Raw genomic sequence first — 21555 nt, forward strand, 5'->3', positions numbered from 1 at the left:
TTTTGGAGTCGTGTTGCTCATCAAAACTGACAAGAAAATAACACGCAGCAGAGCAAAACGTCCACAATCTGACGTGCTCATACTGTACAAAAGACAAAAATCAAAGATAAAGATAAACGTGCGCGTGCTCCCTTCTATATGAAAGTGACACGACAAAAAGAAACATCCGACGATCTTATGAAAAAGACTTACACTACGCACATACGCGCGTGCGTGCGTAAGTGTAAAGCGTGTCCTCAATGCGGCTTTGCAAAAAGGCTTGCGTCTGGTTCAAGACTCTCCACAGGACTGCAACGCGGGAAGTGAGAAGTCAGCTTCAAGAACCCGCACACGGAACGGGAGCTCACATTTCTTGTCATTTAGCTTCGTGCGTTTCGCTTTGTGCATTTATATTCAGCTTAAAAAATTTGGAGCGAGAGACGAACTATAGACGATCAAGTTTGGAATACGGGGGAGCCTTGAAGAGGCGCAAGTTGACTTTTATCAGCTTCATGGTCAGTACGAGTGCTTTACTTGTTATTAGTTGTAAACTTTGATATATATTTTTTTTATTGTTGTGGCATTTATGGTGTGACCCTCTAACAGGGCTGCGGGAACCAGTTGGTGTGGGCGCTGTTAGGGGCGACTGCCTTCATCACGGCAGTAACTGTGACTGCGGTGATTTTAAGCCGTAAGTCCGTCTGGAATTATGTTTGATGAAGGAATTATGTTTGCAATCAAGCTTGTTTTCGTTCATTGCTGCGTCGTGCGCGTGCGCAGCAGGTGTGACTTTGGTTTGCGTGTTGCTTTAAGACGCACTCAAAAGCAATTGTTAGATGTAAAAAAAAAAAATTGCCATTAACAGTTGAAATTCTCTCTATAACGAAATTTAAAAACCAACAAGAAATAACCAAAAGCTCTTAATTGTTTCAGTCTAATGCTATAACATCTGAAACACTGCTATGGGCTCACAAAACTGGCAACTACTAACATAAATGGTTTTATCTGATTCGTTAAAAGTAAATGTGATGCCAAAACAACGTGTACCAAATTTCTTTCAGGAGCACATATCCCCAGAGTGCCTTACGGCTTTGATGATTATTTCAATGACTCAATTAGGTGGAGATCTTACAATCTGTACTGGTTGACAGGTATTGAGAACATTTTACATAAGCCAGCTTCTTTGTCCATGTGTGTCAGAACCGAAGCCTTTTCTTTTTCTTTTTACAACTGCAGATACAACATATCTACACAGAGCAAGAGATGGGAACGTCTACACCTACAATGTGGAAGCAAAGACGAAGGAGCTATACTTGAGCAATTCAACTTTTGTATTATAATTATTTAATCTAAAAAATATATCAAACATTCCTGAAATAGGATAGCTTTTTTTATATTGTCTGTTTGTTATAGGCAAAAGTGGGCGCCACTGACTACCTGTTGACAGGTGATCGTGCACATGCTGCGTTAGAACACAATTACACAAAGGTGAGCAAAGGAGAGCAAATGGCTCTCATGTACAAAATTTAGCATTCAAGAACTAAATAATTAGGTGCAAGAACTCGTTTGTATACTCCGTTAGAAATGCTGATATCTTTGGGGAACTATTTTTATTTCCAAATCTCGAATGAAAATATATTGGGCCTACTCATGTAACAGAGCCGTATAAGACCAAGTGGAAGCGCAACCGACACATGTCTGCCATCTAGTGGTGGTTGCTAGTAAATATACTAGTAACTATAGTAACGAGATGTTTATTTTTTAGTCCATAATTGATGAAATGTTAAATACAATCAATGTCAGGAAATTGAATAATCAATTGTATTTTCAACCCACCAGCAATGGAGACACTCTTACACAGCCTCTTATTCATTCTTTAACTTAAACACTGGGTGAGTAGCCATCTTTGAAATGAGTAGCGCAAATCCACCCCGGATAAAAAGTCTTTTGTGATTTACTTCTTAGTAATTCTACTTCACGTTTGACTGCAGGGTGTTTGATAAAAATGTGACCTTTCCGCCTACGGTGCAGTACTTGAGCATGGCACCAGAGGGGAAAAAATTGGTGAGTTCTCTCTGCGTTTTTATGTAGTTGCTTCGGCCTCACCGCCCGTGAGCTAACATCGCGTGCGTGTTGTCGTGCAGGCTTACGTGCATGACTACAATCTCTATTTAAAAGCAACCGTCATGGACAAATCTGTACAAGTGACCAAGAATGGGAAAAAGAATGAGATCCTGAATGGAGTGCCTGACTGGGTGTATGAGGGTGAGAAGAAAAAAAAAATTCTTAAGACTTTATATAGCACAAAATGATCACGATGGCCTGTCTTTGAATTTGCGCTTCTATCTCCAGAGGAGGTCTTTGCATCAAACGGAGCCTTGTGGTGGTCAACAACCACAAAGTATTTGGCCTACGTGGAGTTTGATGACAGAAAGGTTCAGAAAGTCGTCTATCCCTTATACGGAGGCGCGCAGTACCCTACAAATGTGGAAATTCCATACCCAAAGGTGAGAAAGAAAGCATTCCAGTAACTAAATTTAAAGTTGATCTCACGCCCACAAAATGAAGAATCTTGAGGCGATTCCAAACTCAAAACAAGACAGTGTTTCTGGCTTTAATCACAAATATACACAATGGTGAATTTCTTGCAGGCGGGCACATCTCTGCCAAGGGTTAAACTGTTTGTGGTCAATACCGACGATGAGCACGCCCCTAAACGTCTCATCCAGCCCCCCTCTTCCCTCAGATCCGGGTTTGTATTTTCTTAGCGGCAGAAGCGGCAGCCCGTTGGGCGTGTTTCATTTCTTGTCACTTTGTGTTTAGGGATTACCTTTTGACTTCGGTCACCTGGGTCAACGACAATCGCTTGGCAGTGCAGTGGGTCACCCGAAGGCAGAATTACGAGCTTGTGCAGATTTACGACCTTGAAGAAGACAAATGGAAAGACACTCAGGTCACTTTGCTTTCCCTTCATCGATGTGATTTGAACGCAATTACACGCCGAATAATTCCAGACTTTGTTTCCGATCTGTGTAGAAATTCGAGCATATCAGCAAAACGGGCTGGGTGGGCCACGTAAGTTTTACAGGTGGCATGACAATAACAGCGCAAACCCAAAGGCAAAATGTTTTTTTTCTTCCCCTTGCAGTATGTCCCGTTGCCTCTTTTCTTTACTGATGATGACATCAGTTTTTACAAAGTGCTAAGTGCCGCCAATGGCTACAAACATATTCATTACATCCACAAGGTAAGCAACATGTGCTTTGGACAGTAACATTTCTCAATCAACCGAATTTTGAGGGAAATTCTAAAAATGTAACTTTTAGGCCTCTGAAAATCTGAAGAACAAAATGGCCGCAAAAGCCTTTTGGTTTAATTAGGGATTTTTTATTTGAGTTTTTATTTGGGTTTAGAGCTAGTGAAGAAGTTCATATTGTAAAGGGCAAAATGTGTAAATGTTCTACTAATTATACGACATTAGCTTTTCTAGAAAGTTCTAAGAACTTCATGGTACAGACTGATGTTTACTGACTCAAGACATTTTTTGAAGGGCAAGGCCATACCGGTTACCTCGGGCCAGTGGGAAGTCATATACATATCCAAATTGACAAAAGATGCCATGTGAGTAAGAATCATATTCAGTCAGATTCATAATAATTATATTTATAATATAATCATATTCAAGTATTTAAATTGTTATATTTATATAATTTATTATATAATTATTTGTAATTAAAATTTAATTTTTAAAAAATACATTGAATTAGATATTTTTAATCGAATCAAATGTTAAAAATAAATACAAAAACATTTTAATAATATTTTAAATTGGTTCCCACAGATATTTTGTCGGTTATGAGGATGGGGATGGACCCATGAGGAGACACGTTTACAGGTAAGCAATTCTGTGTCTTATAGTCTAAAAATACACTACAATTATTGACATTTAGCTGAACACGTTTACCACATCCGAACTGATGCGAGTGCCACTGCCCACCTGAGTTGTTGCGTGCGTATCAGGGTGGCGCTCGGCATCATCCCGTCCCCTCGCCAGTGCCTCACCTGCCACGTGGACAAGCACAAGTGTCAGTACAACTCGGCTTACTTCAGCACCGACGCCTCGTATTACCGCATGGCATGTTACGGTCAGTTACGCACACACCTGTGCGCGAATGTTACGCTCTGTCAACGATAAGTGTGGATTTATTTATCACACTTTGTTTGTATGAATCAGGACCAGGTTTGCCCCGCTACATGCTGGTTAACAATCGGAGGACAGGTGCAAGTGTTCGTACGTATGCGCGCACGCACACACACACATCTACCAGCCACGAGTTCATTGTCAGCTCAGCCATTACAAATGGGCCGATACGCTCTGTCCACTCCTTTTGAGTTCAACATATGTTCTAGTTCACTAAACATAAAGTGAATGGAAAAAATATATATATAATAATTATGAACCCTGGCTCACAAGAAAATGGAAAGTTATGTGTGGTATCACCTTTTATGAAGTATCACCTTTTAGAATTTTGGAGGCTATATTGTTTATTATTCCTGTCAAAAACCGCAAACAGGAGATTGTGATTTCCCCCAAATTATTGATAATATTGGTTGTACTTTTTTGTAGCACCGGTCATTCTTGAAGATAACAAAGAAATTGAGAAAACTCTCAGAAAATACCAGATGCCCAAAATGAAGTACGGCACCATCAAAATTGCAGGATTCGGTAAGTGGATCCCCGTTTATTGATCAATATAATTGATTGAAGGACTTTTTTTTTCCTCCATCAGATCTCTGGTATGAGATGCTGTTACCACCTAATTTCGTATCCTCCAGAAAGTACCCGCTTCTTCTTGATGTGTAAGTAAACAAAAGCGCTGGGAGATGGGTGAAAAGATGGCATTTTAACTAATGGTGCGGCGCAGGTATGGCGGACCCTGCAGTCAGAGGGTGGACTATCGTTTCAAGCTAAGCTGGGGCACCTTCTTGGCCAGCACCTATGGGATCATTGTGGCGAAATTTGATGGAAGAGGAAGCGGTTACCAGGGCGATGCAATCTTGCACTCCGTCTATCACCGTCTGGGAACGATTGAGGTGGAGGATCAAATCACGGCAGCCAGGTAGAAAATGACGTCTTGACCTTCGAACAGAGCCCAAATTCACCGCTCATGGCTGAGGTGTGTTTTCAGGAAATTCGCAGAGATGCGTTTTGTTGACCAAGACCGGATAGCCATTTGGGGCTGGGTAAATCCAACATTGGATTTGATCTTTTTTTTTTTTGTGTGTGTAATTTTTTCCTCATTGGCTTTCAGTCCTATGGCGGCTACGTTTCCTCGATGGCACTGAGCGCCGGAACTGGAGTTTTCAAGTGCGGGATCGCAGTTGCTCCGGTTGCCAACTGGAAATATTACGGTGGGTGAACCATCAAGCAAGAAAAGCAAAAGCACATTTAATAAACCTACCATTTCTAATTACAAATTTTCTTCACAGTGGCAACTTTTCTGCTGTGTTGGAGCTGCTAAATATTTATACTCATCGTGAGATTATTTGTTAAATTTTCCTACCTCTACCACCCGCCCTCCTTGTAAATTAGCTGGAGTTTCCACACCAGATGCATATTTTTTTACCCCCCCATAAAAAAAACTTAAAATGTGAATTCTGCCAACTGCTGTTGGACATCTGCTGACTGGAGCAACATGCCAGCTTATGTCTGCCACTTGGCTTGGCAGCGCATTGAGTTTCCATTTGAGGATACGCGTGCGCGCCTGACAACACCTGTTTGCATGCGGCGTAGTAATTGACGACTCATCTCAGATTGTATATTAAGTCAAGATTTTGATTTCCTTTTTTCCTTTTTTTTTTTAACACTGCTTTCATTCAATTAGGGATTGTGTTTTACCAGTCTTACCGAAACATCTAAAAAAAAAAAAAAAATTCTGTCAATTTTTAAAAATGGAAAGTAGTCGCGATATGATGATTTGTTGTATTTTTAGCAGCTTGCTAATATTTTTTCCCGATTTTATATTTCAGATTTTTGGACTCCTGACCGTTTCTGCACTTGCAATGAAAATTTGTTTCCATACAAATAACACAGCACTATAATTTAAATGTTGCTAATGAACATTGACTTGATTTGCCCGCAGATGCCGTGTACACAGAGCGCTACATGGGCATGCCTCAACAGAACAAAGTTGCTTATGAGGTAAAAACGATGAAAGGAGAGGTCTCTGTTGGCACGCCGCGCTTTCGGAGCGGGAACCTGACTTTTAATTTAGTTATTCTAATGTCGGAACTTGTACGTGTTCTGGACGCCCAATCAGAGGACGGAAACAATTTTGACATTTGAACTTAGATGGTGGTTGGTTTTTCTTTAGTTAAATTGTCCGGAACTGCTGATTCTTGGTCAGATTAGAGCGACATGATGAGTCTGACATCTGGTGTGACAAACAAAATCTGTAATTGAGCAGAATTCCACGGTAACAGCCCGAGCAAAGCACTTCAAGAATGTAAAGTATCTGCTTCTCGCCGGCACGGCAGACGGTAAGTTCACCCCATCTTGTTTTCATGTTATTCGCCTCTACACAACGCTCTCTTGCACAAATGGACTCTTGTTTGACGGGACGGAAAATGGGACGAGCAAATAACGTTAGCGCCCGTGTGTGTTTCCCGTAGACAATGTTCACTTCCAGCAGGCGGCAGAGATCTCCAAAGCTCTGGTTGCCGAGAATGTGCAATTTGAGTCCATGGTAAATATTGGCTCGCAGGGAAGTCGTGAGGTAATATTGACCTCGTCGATTGCGTGAATGAACGGAGATGGATGGAAAATGGTGAAACGTTCTTTTCCTGGTGCTTGGAAATAGTGTTAGTGATAGATATTTTTCCTCCTCTTGTGCTTTCAGTGGTACACGGACAAGGACCACAGTCTGACTGGTGCCACCAAGCACGTGTATAACATCATGACTGACTTCATAAAGAAATGTCTTGTGGACAAAACATTGTGAGGGGAAAACAAATGCACTTGTGGTCAGCTACATTTTATAGAATTGTGCCTGCAGTTGACTCTTTGTAAATAAATGAAATTTAAGCCAAGTGACAGTTATTTATAGAAGTGACATAAATGTTGAACGAGTTTTGTCTGGTGGAATAGCTCAAAAATCACCATTTCATTTTGGATATTTGATATTCAAAAATATAATTTACAACATATATTGTTGATGATTTCCAAGATTGTGACAATCCTCCATTCTATGTACCACAAGACAGTAATGATTCAAAAGCACCAGCAGCTTATTTGATGCATTTTTGTTATTATGAGACCCATTTAAAGCTGACATATCATGGTTGTAAATCCTTTTTATATTTTACAATTCTGTTGTGGTCAATAAAAAGTGGAACAGCAAATCTTTCGTCTGAATTCATCATAATAGCATCAACTCCGAGCAAGCCGTTTTGGTGCGGTCTCTTTAAATGCAAATGAAATACTTTACCGGCCATAAGATGTGCGCCTCCCTTTCCGGTCGGACATATTTGTAGGTTTTTAGCAGAGGTAGCGTTTACTTGCGCCGCAAACCTTTTGACTGTACAATGTAACAAAATCCCTCACAATACTTTTGAACACGTCTTGTAAACAAGCATACGTCTCCTTTAAGATGTCATGCTTTTTTCTTGTAGTAAAAATCTTACTATTATTCACAACCCAAAATAGGTATGCAAATATTAAGATTGAAGAAAGTAATAAAAACTTTCATTATGGCACTTTGTGGGAAAAGAGTTGGATTTTATCACACAGCTCACCTGTTTTCTGATTTTGTCCTCATATTTTCAATGCAGGCACAATTAATACTTAACAATATCAGAAAATATGATAACCTTGCAGCCCCAGTGAAATTAATTTAAAAAAAAACATACATATATACAAAAACATATATTTTGCTTTAAAACTCATTCAACATCGAAATTAATGGCCAAGCAATTAACAACAACATACGTTTGAGGATGGGTGCCTTTTCCTGACCACATGTCGCACTAGAGGTGTTTGTTGGAGTTAAATACATTCAATGAGATGGAAACTGATTAATGGACCAAGCGTGAAAGCGGACGTTGAGGTTCCAGTGACGGAGGAATCACCTGGGAGAGTGTGCCTGCTCTCCACTATATAAAACGCAGCGCAGCGAGAGTCGGCCACGAAACGCATCAGGACGCTTCACAAGGAGCACGAGGGCCGACATTCACGCATCAGACATAAAGGCCACTGGTGAGACTCGCATCGCTTATGTCAATGTTTTTTGGCGGATTGAACCTTTGACTTTTTTTTTTTTGTGACAGAAGCTTCAAAAGGATGGAACACGCTTACTCTTTGGCTGGACTCCTTCTGCTCATCATCGTCCAAAGCAGTTGGCAGGTGCCGGACCAACATACAAACTCGATGTGAGGACAACTCGCACTACACTCGCTTTTTCTACGCTTTATATTCTTAAAAACATTTCATTGACTTCTATTGTTGATTGTATAAAATATCACACAGGTTTTAATACTAAGTATTGTGGCACCACAGTATCATCATAGTTATAATTTAACATATTGTAGTGGACTAAAAATATTTTTCTCATTTCATCTAAATTTTTTCCTTATCATTGTTACATTTTAGTCATTGGCTTTAACAAGGCACAAAATTCGACGATCGAAACAGTGATAGATGACTTGAATCCATCTTACAGTTTATATTTAAACAAAGTTTTGTTCTTGTGGTTACCTGGTTAGTTACCTGGATTTGCTTCCTCCTTTTTTAAGCGAGAACTCCGTTTCAAGTGAACCTCTCGAGCTTTCCAGCATGAAGAGACATTCAGAGGGAACGTTTTCCAACGACTACAGTAAATACCTGGAAACGAGAAGAGCGCAAGACTTTGTTCAGTGGCTAAAGAACTCAAAACGAAACGGGTGAGTTGTTGCCACAAAAGATTAGTGTGTGATTTTTAAATGATCTGTTCTGAATGCAAGACCGCCACGACAGCAAGCTAATGACCAATTTACATCAGGAATGAACCAAAGACGAACACAAAATCAACTCCCCTGTGTGTCTCCAGTAACAAATGTATAATCTGACAATATACATAAACAATTACAGAAAGTTAGACATTATAAAATGTACCTGCATCTGTCGCTTTTTATGGCGTAAAATGGCGTACAGCAGGTGTGTCCAATCTCACAGGCGGGGTCCTCCGGCACTGTTGCCGGGTGTTCAACTGTATGACGACACTCCCGGTGTTACCCGATCGCAAATGGCATCTAAATACACATTAAGCCGGTCTAAATTAGCCACAATTTATTCAGATACATGTGGAGGAGCCTTTCAAGGACGCGAATGACCCAGTCAGCTAATTATTTTTTGAGAATTTGGAAACAACGTGCGGGCGAGTCGCGCGAGAACTGACGTCGTGCAGCCGAAAAAATGCGCCCGAAAATGCTGCCGTTGCGGACACGATAGAGCGTTAGAATTTGGACACAGCCACTCAATTATTTACAACAAAGCTGTGCTATACTTCTTTTTTGTTTTTCTACTCTCAAATTTGCTGTTTTTTGTGTCAAATTTGTAGTTGGCACATGAATTGCACCAAATTTGAACAATAGTGACACCAAAATAATTATTAACTCTACAAAAAAACAGCTAAATAGTGGGACTCGGAACTTGAAACCGGTAGTGGAGAGGGGTTTACTTTACATATTTGCAGTGCACAAATACAAAACAACTTAAGATCTAGAATGTGCAAGGTTGACTCATGTGATATATTGCATTTGAAGCTCAGTTGAGTGTGGTCATGTTCAGCAGAAGTGTAATACGGCGCCATGCGGACGGTACCTACACCAGCGACATGAGTGCCTACCTTCAGGACCAGGCAGCCAAGGAGTTTGTGAGCTGGCTCAAGGCCGGCCGAGGCAGACGGCAGTAGACCCCGCCGACGTCAACCTGGTCTGGGACTCCACAACTGACTGTGCAATCATTAAATGTTTCACAAAGTGTACCATCCTTTTCCCTTGGTCGTCTTATTTTTCTTCTTGTCCTCATTAATTACAGATCAGGTCTTTCCATAAGCGTGAAGCATGTGACTGAAATGTTGGCTTCTCTCATGTTCACAATAATTTGAACGGGAACATGACATATTATTTTCTACAACCTACGATACAGATTGAGTGCAATATGTAATGCATTAATTACAATATAAATGCTGCTGATCATCTTCATTAAAGTATTGTCTGTCTTGTTTTTGTACAAATATCACAGATACTGTACATAGATTTTTATTTTAGACTAAAAAAGTAGTGCTTTGCTTGTTCTTGTGGTATCCTGATGCCAGGACACTATGTTAAAGTGAGGTCAAAAGGTTCATAAAACCAAAAGTAGTGCTTTGACACTATCCCGTGTCATCTCAGCGGTATTGATGCAATCATTCTTTATCCGTAAGGCTTTTAGAATTTCATGTAAATGAACATTACATGACATTACATTAATTCATAGCCATTATTTTTGTTCCAATGCGTTGAGAGAAGAGCATTATCCGAATGTCACTGGAGATAGCAGTCCCACAGCAAAATCAAAGAAAAGGGAAATCCTGTCAATCAGATCCCGCTTGTCGACCAACAAGCGGCGGGTCGTTACTCACCGACGCCTCTGCCGACGAAATATTGTGCGTGACGCGCTTTGGGACACATCGCCTCTCTTAGCTGTCATCTTGAAAGCTCGTCAAACATCTGCCAAGCAAACCTCTGGCCACTCCCAACAGTCATATTTGCTATTAATAGGCCAATTGGAATAACAAGTTAATAGTTACTAAAGCAAAACTGTCAGAAAAGTCACAATTTTGCTTGATGTTTGTTTAGGCAAAGTTATTTTTCTCTGGATTTGGGGGAAAGAATTTTATAAATCTTACTTGTGCTCTAATGCTGAATGCTTTCAAAAGTCCACAAAACAAACAAGCATGCTTTCAAATGTACCCCGCAATAATTACAGCAAACATAATCAGGTCAAGTTTGCTAAATAGTTTATAGATTGTAACAAGTTGAGACAGCTGATGATTTCACTGACACATTTCTGACATAAAACCCTTTTTGCAACATTAAACTAGAACAGGATTATTTACATGGATACATTTAGTAAAGACATAATTTACACCACACAAAATAGAATTTGAGTATAACGAGTAAAAACTGCAGATACAGTGGTCGTCACTTTCATATTGCTTTATGGCTATTTTCCCTTTTAATATATTTCTGAGGACAATTGAGACAAACAACTAAAAGCAAACAACGGAACGATATTACAAATGAACTACAAAGTGCTCGATTAATAAGGCCGGTTTGACCTTGACAAAGTATTCGACATGAGAAATGAGGCGTCCTCATACGTTTTTTTTTTACGGTTATTGACTTACATTAATATGAAGGGTAAATAATTACAAAAAAAAAACAACATCAACAAAACTCACAGAGCGAGAGTAGTGCCTTTTCCATACCTAGTAGTTCCTCATGGCATGTGGGAGGACCAGCAATCACCTGACAGCATAACAACTGTCTTAACTCATATTCCACAAACCTAGTGAATCTACAAGTTTTATTTTTAGATGAATAAATTTAAATATCTTACCCTAACATGTTGATATTTTTACAAACGTCCTAGCTTGTAGCATTCCAAGTGTTTCCAAAAGAACCTTTGGACATCTCATCCGTGATGTTGATGACAGGTAATCCTCTGCGGAAGACAAGGGATGAATGGCGATTCGATATGTTACACCCCGAGTTGTTACAAATAAACCCCTGATGTGTAACAGGTAGGTAACGCTCACTTGCATCCCTCCAATGGCACTTGCACGACGCCTTCTTCCTCAGCCAGGACGCTCTGCTCTTCCTCCTGAAGAGTAAAAGCAGTTTGATGAGTGGAACAATTTGCATGGCATAGAGGCAAACAAGTCAACGGGCTCAACCTCCTCGGCATCCTCCAGCTTCTTCTTCTTGCTCTCTGGCATGAGGTCATCCAACCAGCTCAGCTCTCTTTTTGAGAAGATGCAGTCCAACAGTTTCCGGATGAACACCAGAGCCAACACCTGAGGAAGTGACAAATGATCTCATGATGGCATTGAGGAAACAATAAAATAAAATAAAATAAAATAAAATAAAATAAAATAAAATAAAATAAAATAAAATAAAATAAAATAAAATAAAATAAAATAAAATAAAATAAAATAAAATAAAGGCACCATCATGGGGAAAACGATGGCGGCCTTGGAGGTCTTGATGACCCAGAGCAGAATCAAACAGCTGAGCTGGATCAACGTGAACAGGTGCACCTTCCTCAGGGGTACGTGACGCAGGTAGATGAAATCTGGCTGGTGCTTGGCAGGCATGCCCAACAGTGTGAGACGGTCAAAAAACTGTAGAGGACAAAACGGTGTGAGGAGATGCCACTGTAAATAGCCCATTTTGGAATGTTTGCGGACAGTACCTGTATTCCACAAAGAGAAGATGCTCCCATGTAGAGAAAGACACCATACAAGACGGGCATGGGAATGAACTGAAGGACAACAAAAGAATGTGATGCGCTTGACTCCCTCTCAACGAGAAAAACCAGAGAGCGCGCATGTGACCTTTAGCACAGACGTCAGGAAGACGGAGCAGCCCATGAGGACGAAGATCATGAGGCCGGTCAAACGTTGCTCCCTGATGCCCAGGAACTTGGGCTGCTCACCGGGCGCCGAGCACTGCGACTCCAACTTCAGGCTGTTGACGTGAGTGATGGAGAGCACGGTGGCCGCCACGAACCACGGCAAGCCCATCAGGGAGCAGACGCCCAACATCAACCCCACCATGAACAGGTCCAGGTGGTAGCCGCAGCCTTTCTGCAAGAGAATGCTCAAATCTGTCCCAGGTGTCATCACGCGGGTAGCCAGCTTTAATTTCTACCAGCCGAGCGTATTACGTCATCGACAGCAAAAGACCTTAAGCTTGTGCTCCTTCCTGTTTATGATGACAGCTGTAATCTGCTGGTCCATGAAGATGAGGATGGTGCACAGCAGAGCTGGAAAGAGCGTAATGACGACAGTCCACCAGGGGTTTGGCCCCAGCGGGTTGATGAACCAGCCTCGATCATCTCTGGTTGGCTGCAATTGTGACCGGTGGTTGGACACGAGGCATCACAAACACGTCACCCTCACTTAATTTATTTGACTAATTAGGGTTAATCGCGGACTTGTAACGACCACCGATACCAGCTATCGATACTTAAGTACTTCGAGTGAGCCCTCCCAGCCTTATGTCGAGGGATTTGAGGAACCCACTCACCTTAAAAACACTTGGAACTTTCAGTTTTGGAGATGGGATCCCTAAAGAGTAGTCAACCAGGACCATGGTGAAGATTGTGATGAAAACAGCAAAATCACTAATGATGCACCTCACCTGATGCGACAGAGAGAAATTTATTTTCCAAAACGGGACAAAAACATATCACGTCGCTGGATCGTTATACCTTGGTGGGGAAATAACGTCTGAAGCGGAACTCCTTAAGGAAAGACGACATGAAGACGGTGGAAAAGAAGAGAATGACGCACCAGAAGAGAACGTCGGGGACGTAAGGTCCGTTGGGACCGCAGGCGCTGCCCACAAACTCGCCGCGCTTTTCAATACAGTCCTGCAACGAGATAAGCAAATTAATGATTAGCAATGGATCGGAATAGACATTTACATGTGGCAGCTTTTCGCGGGAAACAGAGGTGGGGGGGTGAGATGCTATTTGGTGGTGATTTGCAGTGAATAATCCAATATAATCCTGCCCACATGCCCTTAATCTCCTCTGTTCTCAATCTGGGAGAGCATGCCACTTTAAGAAGGAATAAAAAAATAAATGTCTCTTGTAATTTGCTCATTTTTTTGCATCATTTTTGTCCTACTGTTCCCAAACGTGTACCTTGACCTCCAACGCTTCCCAGTAGATTTCCGAAGCAGTGACGTTATTGACCTCCCAATACTTCAGGGTGCCGTTGGTGGGGTCAGAAGGCTCAACGCATGAACATCTGCGGACGCACACAAACATCTGGGTGTCCAAATAATCCCACATCTGTGCCGCTTTTCAAGTCTTCCAAGACTGCAAGGACATGTTCTTTTTGGTCAACTCTGAGAGTAGCTGTCCACCTACGAGTACAAGGAGAGCTTGTCCAGGTTGTTGTTCTTGTTAAAGGGATAGTAGTCTCCCAAGTAGAACAATTTCTCCAAGGCCTCGTAAATGAAGATGATGCAGATGAGCGAGGCGAAGGCTTCCTCCGTAAAGCGAGTGATGTAACACACCAGGGCGCTGGCGTCTGTGGCCACCAGCACCATGCACAGGAAGGCCGTCCACAGGCCGATGCAGGTCCTCAAGGACAGGTAGGACAGGCCGTACTCCCTGACAGGAGGGGGGGAGAAAAAAAAAGCGTCAAGAGTTGCTCTGAGGATTTGCGAATGGAAACATACTTGCAGAATTTGAAGAGTATCTTCTCAAAGACGAGTACTGGGCCAGTGCTGCCCAGAATGGTGAGCGGCTGACCAGCAAATAACGAATAAGCGATCCCCGTCAACGAGGCGCCGAACAGCGACTCAATTGCACTCTAGAACAAAAGGAAAGCACAATGGAAATAATAAATCAGTAATTATGTAATTGACTTTGTCGAAAATGACAATAGCGAGTGCTTTACTATGCGTCCTTCGGTCGCCTCGCCCAGAAGTCCTCCGAAGGTGATGACGGGGGACATGCAGGCACAATAGAGGAACAGGAACGAGGCCACGCACTGCAAACTGAACGCATCTGAGTAGTCGGATAAGTAGTGGGGGGCTTTGCGCTTGATGTCGAGAACCAGACCGCCAAACCACCTGCAGATAGAAAAAGGAAGAAGCACTGATACTAGTTCAACATCTGGAATTCAAGATGAGCTTCTTCCACTGACTGACTGACTTCCCCGTGCGCTGCAGTTCAGGACCTCCATGGCCTTCATTCTCCTCTTCATTACCCTCAGCTGCATCGTTGGTATTTTTCTTCCTCTTCTCCTGTTCAACAAACACACCCGTTAGTTTCATCCACAAATATCTGTATGCTCCCTACCTACCTGAGAAGGAACATTTTTGGGTGGTTCTATCCTGATGGATGGATCCCACTCTCCCGGTGGCAAGACTGTCACTTGATCGAGGAATTCGTCAATCCCGGCGATTAGATCATTTCGGTCCTTTGCTTTATATGCGACATCATGGAAGACCTGAAACAAAAAAATTTTTCTCAGGATTTTTGTTTTTTTTCAACAAACACTCAAGAATTAATGAGTTTTGATTCCATTTGAGCCATTTTTTCCTCTGTGATGATGGACAAGAGCCTAAATCCTGAGCAGAATGGGATGACTAATCCCTAAAAGCTTGTCATAAAAGCTCTGAGCTGTGTGTCGTGCTGAGAAATGTTCCATCACTTTGGGAGCTTGTTGAGTTCTGCTCAACTGTGAATTCATGCAAACGTGACATGTGGTTGTTTGGCGTCCAAAAAAACCAAGTGCCTCGGCTCCAAACAGCTTTCCTACCTCGTCTGTCATGAGTGTAGCCATGGACCTTCCGATCTCGTGATATTGAGGGCCTCTTCCGACGGGTCCCAGGAGAATAAACAGAAACCTGTAAAAACATCATGGATGAAGAAGCGATGGAGTGGGGCGGGGAGATAACACTCCAACCTGGTGGCGATGGGGACCTCAGCCAGCCCGCTGAGAAGAACGGCTGGCGAAAGACGTACAAAAGCCACCACAGGCTTGTTGAGGAACTCCAACTCTCCTATTAAGACGTTGCACGCCTCAGCACCCGGTGGGATCTTCTTCATAAAATGGAGGTCCATCTGAAAGAAGATGTTCATACTTTGACACTCCTCTCCTGTCAGTTTTATCAAAGATATGCTAAGCAATTATACACGGCGTCCCGCAAGAAACGATTCACATCCCCTTTTATCTTTTACCTTCGGACAGCTATGAGGCCATCAGCTTTTGACAGCTTTGTCTTTTTTTGCTCATGGTTCGCCAATTGAGACATGTTAAATTAAACAATCAACTTTGCAGTGTATAGACTGAAAATGACTTATTTCTCTTTTTGTATATGCTTCATTAATGCCTTACATAATATCTGAAACTCGAATGTTCCTTTCACAATAGAAATTATGCTGTGATTGTGATTTTGTTAAAATAAATATCCACGTCCAGTTTTCATCGCCTTGGAAATAAAGGATGCAACAAATGCTGGCAGGGTGAAGGTGTTGATTTTTCAGTGAGAGAATTATGTGGCAGTAACAAGCAGTAACCCGAGTCCTGCTTGTTCCTTCGTCGCAATCAAAGCAGCCAAAAACCATCTTTTTATTATGCAAGAAGGTTAATAACTAGGTGGATTATTATATGCAAGGATCAACTTTATGTTTAGATCAACACGTGATAATCAAACAGTGCATTATGGGGATAAGGTTTTAATCAAGATTTTTTTTTTTTTTTTTTAATCGCTGTCTGTCCTTTTTGTGAATGTCTATTTGTTTTTAATCCTATTCCGTACTACTTGGGGACAACCCATAAATGGAACTGTCTTAAAAGTACCTTGCTTAAATCCACAGAGCTATTTTCTCTGGTGATGTCACCTTTTCCATCTGGACCTGCTAAATGAGACTGTGAAGATGTCATCTGACCTGGATCATAAACAAAGTACAGATTACACTTCGAGATATTTTGGGACGATGACACAGCAGCAGGCGAAGAGAGGCGTCTAGAGTCACCGTTCTTGTCCAGGTGAGAGTCTGACGACCGTCGGCCAATATCGGCGAGCGAGCGTACGATGGGCAAGCGATTGGCCAGCTTCTTCTGGTTCTGATGATGGTGTGGCTTCAACAGTGCTTGGCGAACTTTCTTTCGGAGCTCATCACCCAGTGGCGAGTACAGTTCCTGGTGGTCCAGTACCATATCTACACAAAGTGAAACACAAAAGTACTTTTTTTTCTCCATTCGGGTCCACAATCATATCATACCGGCGATCTCCTCGATGGCGCCGGCCCTCATGTCGAGCAGCACGGTGCCGTTGATGACGCAGCTGCGCAGCTCGAACAGGCTGTGCAGAGACAGCGTGGCCACGTAGGGTTTACTCCATCGCTCTCCTCCGTCTTCCACGTCCTCCTCAAACTTCAGCCACCTGCCATGACAGTCGCGCCGATAGATAAGGCGGCGGCAGACGGGAGGCGAGCCACGTTCCATCTGCTCGTCCACCACGCATCTCGCTTTGATAGCTCCTTCTTCTCACCTCGACTCATTTAGAGGAGTAACGTATTGCCTTTTGACAGGGCGTAGCTGTAAATACAGCATGTCGCGATTTCGGGGAAAAATGCAATCTTGAAAACAACTTTTTTTTTTTTTTTTTTATAAAACTTACAAAAAGGCTTAAAAGTTCGTTTGATGCTGATAGTTGCAGCGTGATGGAATAGTGGTTAGTACGAGCGCTTCACAGTTCTGAAGTTGTAGCTACCTGGCGCTCTCCTTCCACTCAGAATTGGCGTCGCCCTCCCTCATGAAAATCTCATCCATCTCCGTGAAAAGGTCGTGAGGAATGTGTTCCTCATCCTCATCTTCCGTCCCGAGGAGGAACTGAACCCTTTGGGAGGGAGTGTCTGGGAACACAAATGATGAAAATGACAAAATTATCATCTCATACATATATAATAATTATAATAATTGATTATAATTATAATCACAGACATAATTATTTTTTATATTATTATTAACTGCTTAATTATTTAATTAATTATTATATAACATTATATCTAAAATATAATATATATAATAAATTATATATATTTTTTGATATTGTATAACTCATTTGAATTACAGGCTCTTGTCAATAATATGCATTTATTAGTAACATAAACTGGTAATACTAAAGAGATTTGTGGTCGTACCATAGATGGGTGACTCTCTCCCCTCCACCAATGGGAGGGCCCGCTCCCTGCTCCTCCGTTTGTGTTTGTTACCATGGTGACGGTGCCTGCGATGGCTCCGCTGTCTAATGCTGCCCAATGGGACGTGAACCCCGATGTACAGAGTCCTGTGACCTGGGAACACGTTCCGTCGGGGTTAGGAGGACACTCCAGAGAGTGTGTGTGTGTGTGCGTGTGTGTGTGTACGTAAGCGTTGAGGAGCTTTACAGATAATCATGATGGATGAGCACAGCCTCTTTGTGATAGTCCATTAAATGTCAATTGCATCGTTCAATCTATCAATGTATGCTCGATCCCCTTATGCAACCAAATGTGTCCAATATCAGATATGCACACCTACGTACAGCCACAATCAGGAATATTTCTTTTATGAATGAGAAGCTCAAAACAGAGTATTTTGTGTTATTTGTGATATTGCGGTAATGAGACTGTGAACGCAAAGTGTTATTTGTTACCTTCAAGATCTTCGGGCTCAAAGTTGGTGCTCTGCTGCGAGCGCGTTCCTCCTCTGTCCACGACAGCTTCATCATCACTCCTCTACAAAGACACGTGGGAGAAATAAACATCCGGATTCTTAATCCAAGCGCTCAAGTACACGAATGGAAATGACTTTGGGACTCGTGTAATTTCCTCTCAAACCAAAAAAGACAGAAAAAGTCCTCTTCTGACTTTGTCAATGTGGCCACACTCACTTAATACATTTTTAATCCTCAAAGCCTGCTGCTGGGTGTCAACCGCTCCCAACCCCGCCCTCGCCATCTTGACCTGCAGCTGACTATCGAGGCACTTCTATAATGAACTTTTTTTTTTAAAGCTGTGGTCGCCTGGCAGACTGGACAGTTTAATGTTAATCTGTTTACAAATACAGATTGCATAGTGCATATAGACCGATTACTCTGTCTGCACTTTGTATCAAAATATATTAGCTCCCCTGAATTGAAATGAAAAGATGCATCAGGATACAGTGATATGTTGAAATTAAATCACCTTTTCCCAATTTATTTGTCCCTATTGAAATGAATGGGTATGTCATTAACCCATTGAGAGGGATATATATAAAAAAAATTTTTGGTCCATTAATGCTGTATCAAATGTAAGCACAACATTTAATACAGCATTAATGGGCCAAAAGAGCCATTTCAACTATCCAAATGGGATAACTGGCACCAAACAAGGTTGCATGACTAAAACGAGAGTGTCAAAATGTTGGCAAGCCACTCGGCTTTGGTGACATCACAGGATGTGGCACACACTTGGATGGCGTCCCTACAGATGGTGGAGGCACGTTTTGATGGCGGCATCCTTTAATGTCCTGCCTATATCTTTGGAGCGGTCTGACAGCTTTGACGCCTTATATTTTTGGCAGATGATTTATATACCACAAGCAGACTTGATTTTGAAAAGCGACACATGGGCCAGGTCATTGTATGGACGGTAATTGAGTTTTTAAATTTGAGTAAATTAAGTTTCACGGTAATGTGCTCTAAAATTAAATGGCAAAATGTTATTAAAATTATTCTACTCACCAAACTTCTACGGCCAACAGATGAGGCAAATGAAGAGTTGACCTGCAAGACAATTGACTCTTATTGTTTGTTTAAAGCTGCATTTTTACATTGTCTTATTTTAACTTCACATGACAGATTACACTGGACATTGTTATTTTTAGATGACCTTGTGCATTGTAGCCAAAGCCACAAAATATACACAAATACACAGCTCCAGAGAAGAGCACAGAAGCTCTTTAGCGCTTAAAACCTTAGGCTAAATTGGGGGGGGGGGGGGTGGATGTAAATGGCAAAGAGCTGATGACAACAAATCTCCATCAAAATGATCAAAGCAGAAACATATGTTCATTCTGTATGAAAATGATGAGACATGATAACTTTGAAAATGAATCATAACTCAGTATTAAACATAAAATGCATGCTACTAAATGTAAAACAGCGTCATCTGGTGGGAAATTACAGTAAAATTCACTTGTGCTGCAAATGAAGGAATATCTTACTTTAAATACAAAACAATGAAAATAAGAAAAAGTGGTTGAGTAATAAAGTTTTTTTTCATTGAATTTTACAGCACAAAATGTACCTAATTAGTTTCACATTCCTTTTCTGCTCCCTGGTTACAAGTTGTGCTGCCATGTCCTGATCGTTTGCATTAAAAAGTCCCTGTTTTTACCTTTTTCGCAATTTCAACATGACCGTCTGTCACTTCCAGTTTGAATTAAAAAAAAAAGAAAGTTCAAATCCTTACATTGGGTAGCAGTGGCTCCATGTGTACTGCCTGGTCCTGCGTGTCCATGCTGCAGTGTCGTAGGTGGCGATGGAGAAGAGGATGATGATGATGAAGATGATGATGATGATGCTGAGCCCAGCCAGACTGTAATCCAGTGAAAGGAAGCGAGAGAAAGTACAAGGCGGTCACATGCTCATGTTGACCATTTAGTTCTTCCTTTGTTTTAAATAATCAGAGATTATTTTTATTTAATTGGCATGTTTAGACTTCTGTATCAGTGTATTGAGATATCTGATTTGTTAGAATTTCAAGATTAAAAAAAAAAACGGATTAAAAATAATTTGAGTTTTAATTCTACTTCTATCCAAAAGTAAGGTGCCGTCATCAGCTAGATCATGAGGTATCATTTAGGTGGCCTGAAAGATAATGGAAAAGGTCTAATCTTCAATTTGCATCGTATATATGAACAGAAACGACAATGTAACGCATTTGCCTGACCCACGACCGACCTATTTTTGCGCTCCGTGCCACAAAGGCAAGGCAGCGTTTGTGCAGCTGTCGCCATCTGCTGTTCGATCCTGGGAACTTCTCTCCCTTGATTGCCCCTGCCTTTAAACATGCATACACATATTTAGAATCACTTTGACATCGAAAAGCGAATTAATGCAAACTGAAAATAGTCACCTATCGCTTGTGATCATTTAAGAACTTGAAGCAATCACTTACCTAAGAAAATATAGTGTTGTTCTGAATAAAATTGTGTTTGTTGTATAATTAGGCAGACTAATCGACCATTTTCTATTTCCATTTTGTGCAACTTGCTTCAACCTGCTGTTGACTGAAATAGACGTCACAATGTCCACAGCGCACCTTCAGAACATCACGTGACCAAAGAAAGAAACTAGGTCAACAAAAAACTTTAAAAAAGTAATTTGGAGAATGTAAAAAAAAAAAAAAAAAGACTAAATGATATCCGCTGTCCGCATTTTATAGATAACCCGGTGAAAGGCTAACATGATTTATTCTGCTACTATGACATTCCAACAGAGACTGATCTTTTCACAACTACAAAAACAGCCTCCATTTCAAAATCACATTACAGTACACACAGAAATTGTTTTCAAGCACGTATCACAAATGTAGCAGTGATGCGTTGGAAACATTTGGTAGCCTACGGTTTGAGATTAAGAACAAAATGTGATTTTTTTTGCTACACAAAAAACATGTCATTTACATATACTCAGTATGTGTATATAACGTAGATATATCAATATCACTTGAGGCTACTTGACAGAATATTTGCTCATTTCGACACTACATAGTGTATT

General features: G+C 41.3%; 3 protein-coding genes and 1 long non-coding RNA gene across 13 annotated transcripts in view; 2 read left to right on the forward strand and 2 right to left on the reverse strand.

The window, feature by feature from the left end:
- Positions 1-9451, reverse strand: part of LOC148394547 (uncharacterized) — a 97491-nt gene extending 88040 nt beyond the window's left edge. For 3 of the 5 annotated variants that reach the window (XR_015859874.1, XR_015859873.1, XR_015859872.1), the window contains exons 1-4: positions 9128-9451; positions 8744-8857; positions 3977-4041; positions 2810-2902 (exon numbers count right to left, since the gene is read on the reverse strand). This is a non-coding gene — a long non-coding RNA (uncharacterized LOC148394547). Of the gene's footprint in view, positions 1-2809; positions 2903-3976; positions 4042-8731; positions 8858-9127 lie in introns of all 5 variants that reach the window. The other 2 variants (XR_015859875.1, XR_015859871.1) reach the window with 2 other exon arrangements.
- Positions 171-7380, forward strand: fap (fibroblast activation protein, alpha). Of its 2 annotated transcripts, none has more exons than XM_088383137.1 (26): positions 171-494; positions 586-670; positions 1041-1130; positions 1216-1310; positions 1393-1467; positions 1819-1871; positions 1971-2043; positions 2124-2244; positions 2332-2486; positions 2631-2731; positions 2803-2932; positions 3016-3054; positions 3128-3226; positions 3530-3600; positions 3821-3874; positions 4000-4124; positions 4214-4270; positions 4607-4705; positions 4770-4839; positions 4905-5099; positions 5169-5223; positions 5292-5391; positions 6123-6181; positions 6447-6519; positions 6652-6725; positions 6879-7380. In XM_088383137.1, exons 1-26 carry the CDS (start codon positions 240-242, stop codon positions 6978-6980), a joined length of 2505 nt encoding a protein of 834 aa, XP_088239263.1. In that variant the 5' UTR covers positions 171-239; the 3' UTR covers positions 6981-7380. The 2 variants fall into 2 exon arrangements, with proteins under 2 accessions (XP_088239263.1, XP_088239262.1); XM_088383136.1 differs by having other exon boundaries at positions 173-494; positions 6652-6755.
- gcgb (glucagon b) lies at positions 8132-10223 on the forward strand. Of its 3 annotated transcripts, none has more exons than XM_088383141.1 (4): positions 8132-8233; positions 8305-8406; positions 8770-8916; positions 9803-10223. In XM_088383141.1, exons 2-4 carry the CDS (start codon positions 8318-8320, stop codon positions 9924-9926), a joined length of 360 nt encoding a protein of 119 aa, XP_088239267.1. In that variant the 5' UTR covers positions 8132-8233; positions 8305-8317; the 3' UTR covers positions 9927-10223. The 3 variants fall into 3 exon arrangements, with proteins under 3 accessions (XP_088239267.1, XP_088239269.1, XP_088239268.1); XM_088383143.1 differs by having other exon boundaries at positions 8133-8233; positions 9806-10223; XM_088383142.1 differs by having other exon boundaries at positions 8163-8233; positions 8308-8406.
- A 775-nt stretch (positions 10224-10998) lies between these two features.
- slc4a10b (solute carrier family 4 member 10b) lies at positions 10999-20372 on the reverse strand. 3 transcript variants are annotated; one of them, XM_088383132.1, is made up of 27 exons: positions 20246-20372; positions 19516-19557; positions 18445-18526; positions 17951-18103; positions 17521-17662; positions 17030-17190; positions 16781-16966; positions 16605-16693; positions 15708-15865; positions 15561-15648; positions 15102-15248; positions 14951-15042; positions 14694-14868; positions 14473-14606; positions 14308-14404; positions 14159-14238; positions 13931-14036; positions 13493-13654; positions 13309-13422; positions 12966-13127; positions 12615-12866; positions 12473-12541; positions 12228-12401; positions 11955-12074; positions 11817-11881; positions 11618-11722; positions 10999-11526 (listed from the first exon to the last, which is right to left on the reverse strand). In XM_088383132.1, exons 1-26 carry the CDS (start codon positions 20291-20293, stop codon positions 11647-11649), a joined length of 3174 nt encoding a protein of 1057 aa, XP_088239258.1. In that variant the 5' UTR covers positions 20294-20372; the 3' UTR covers positions 10999-11526; positions 11618-11646. The 3 variants fall into 3 exon arrangements, with proteins under 3 accessions (XP_088239258.1, XP_088239257.1, XP_088239256.1); XM_088383131.1 differs by having other exon boundaries at positions 14159-14404; XM_088383130.1 differs by having other exon boundaries at positions 14159-14404; positions 16605-16966.
- Positions 20373-21555: the final 1183 nt, after the last annotated feature.

This window comes from Syngnathus floridae, chromosome 8 (genome assembly GCF_059516105.1).
Source record: "Syngnathus floridae isolate MCC-2025c chromosome 8, RoL_Sflo_1.0, whole genome shotgun sequence".
Lineage (NCBI taxonomy): Eukaryota > Metazoa > Chordata > Actinopteri > Syngnathiformes > Syngnathidae > Syngnathus > Syngnathus floridae.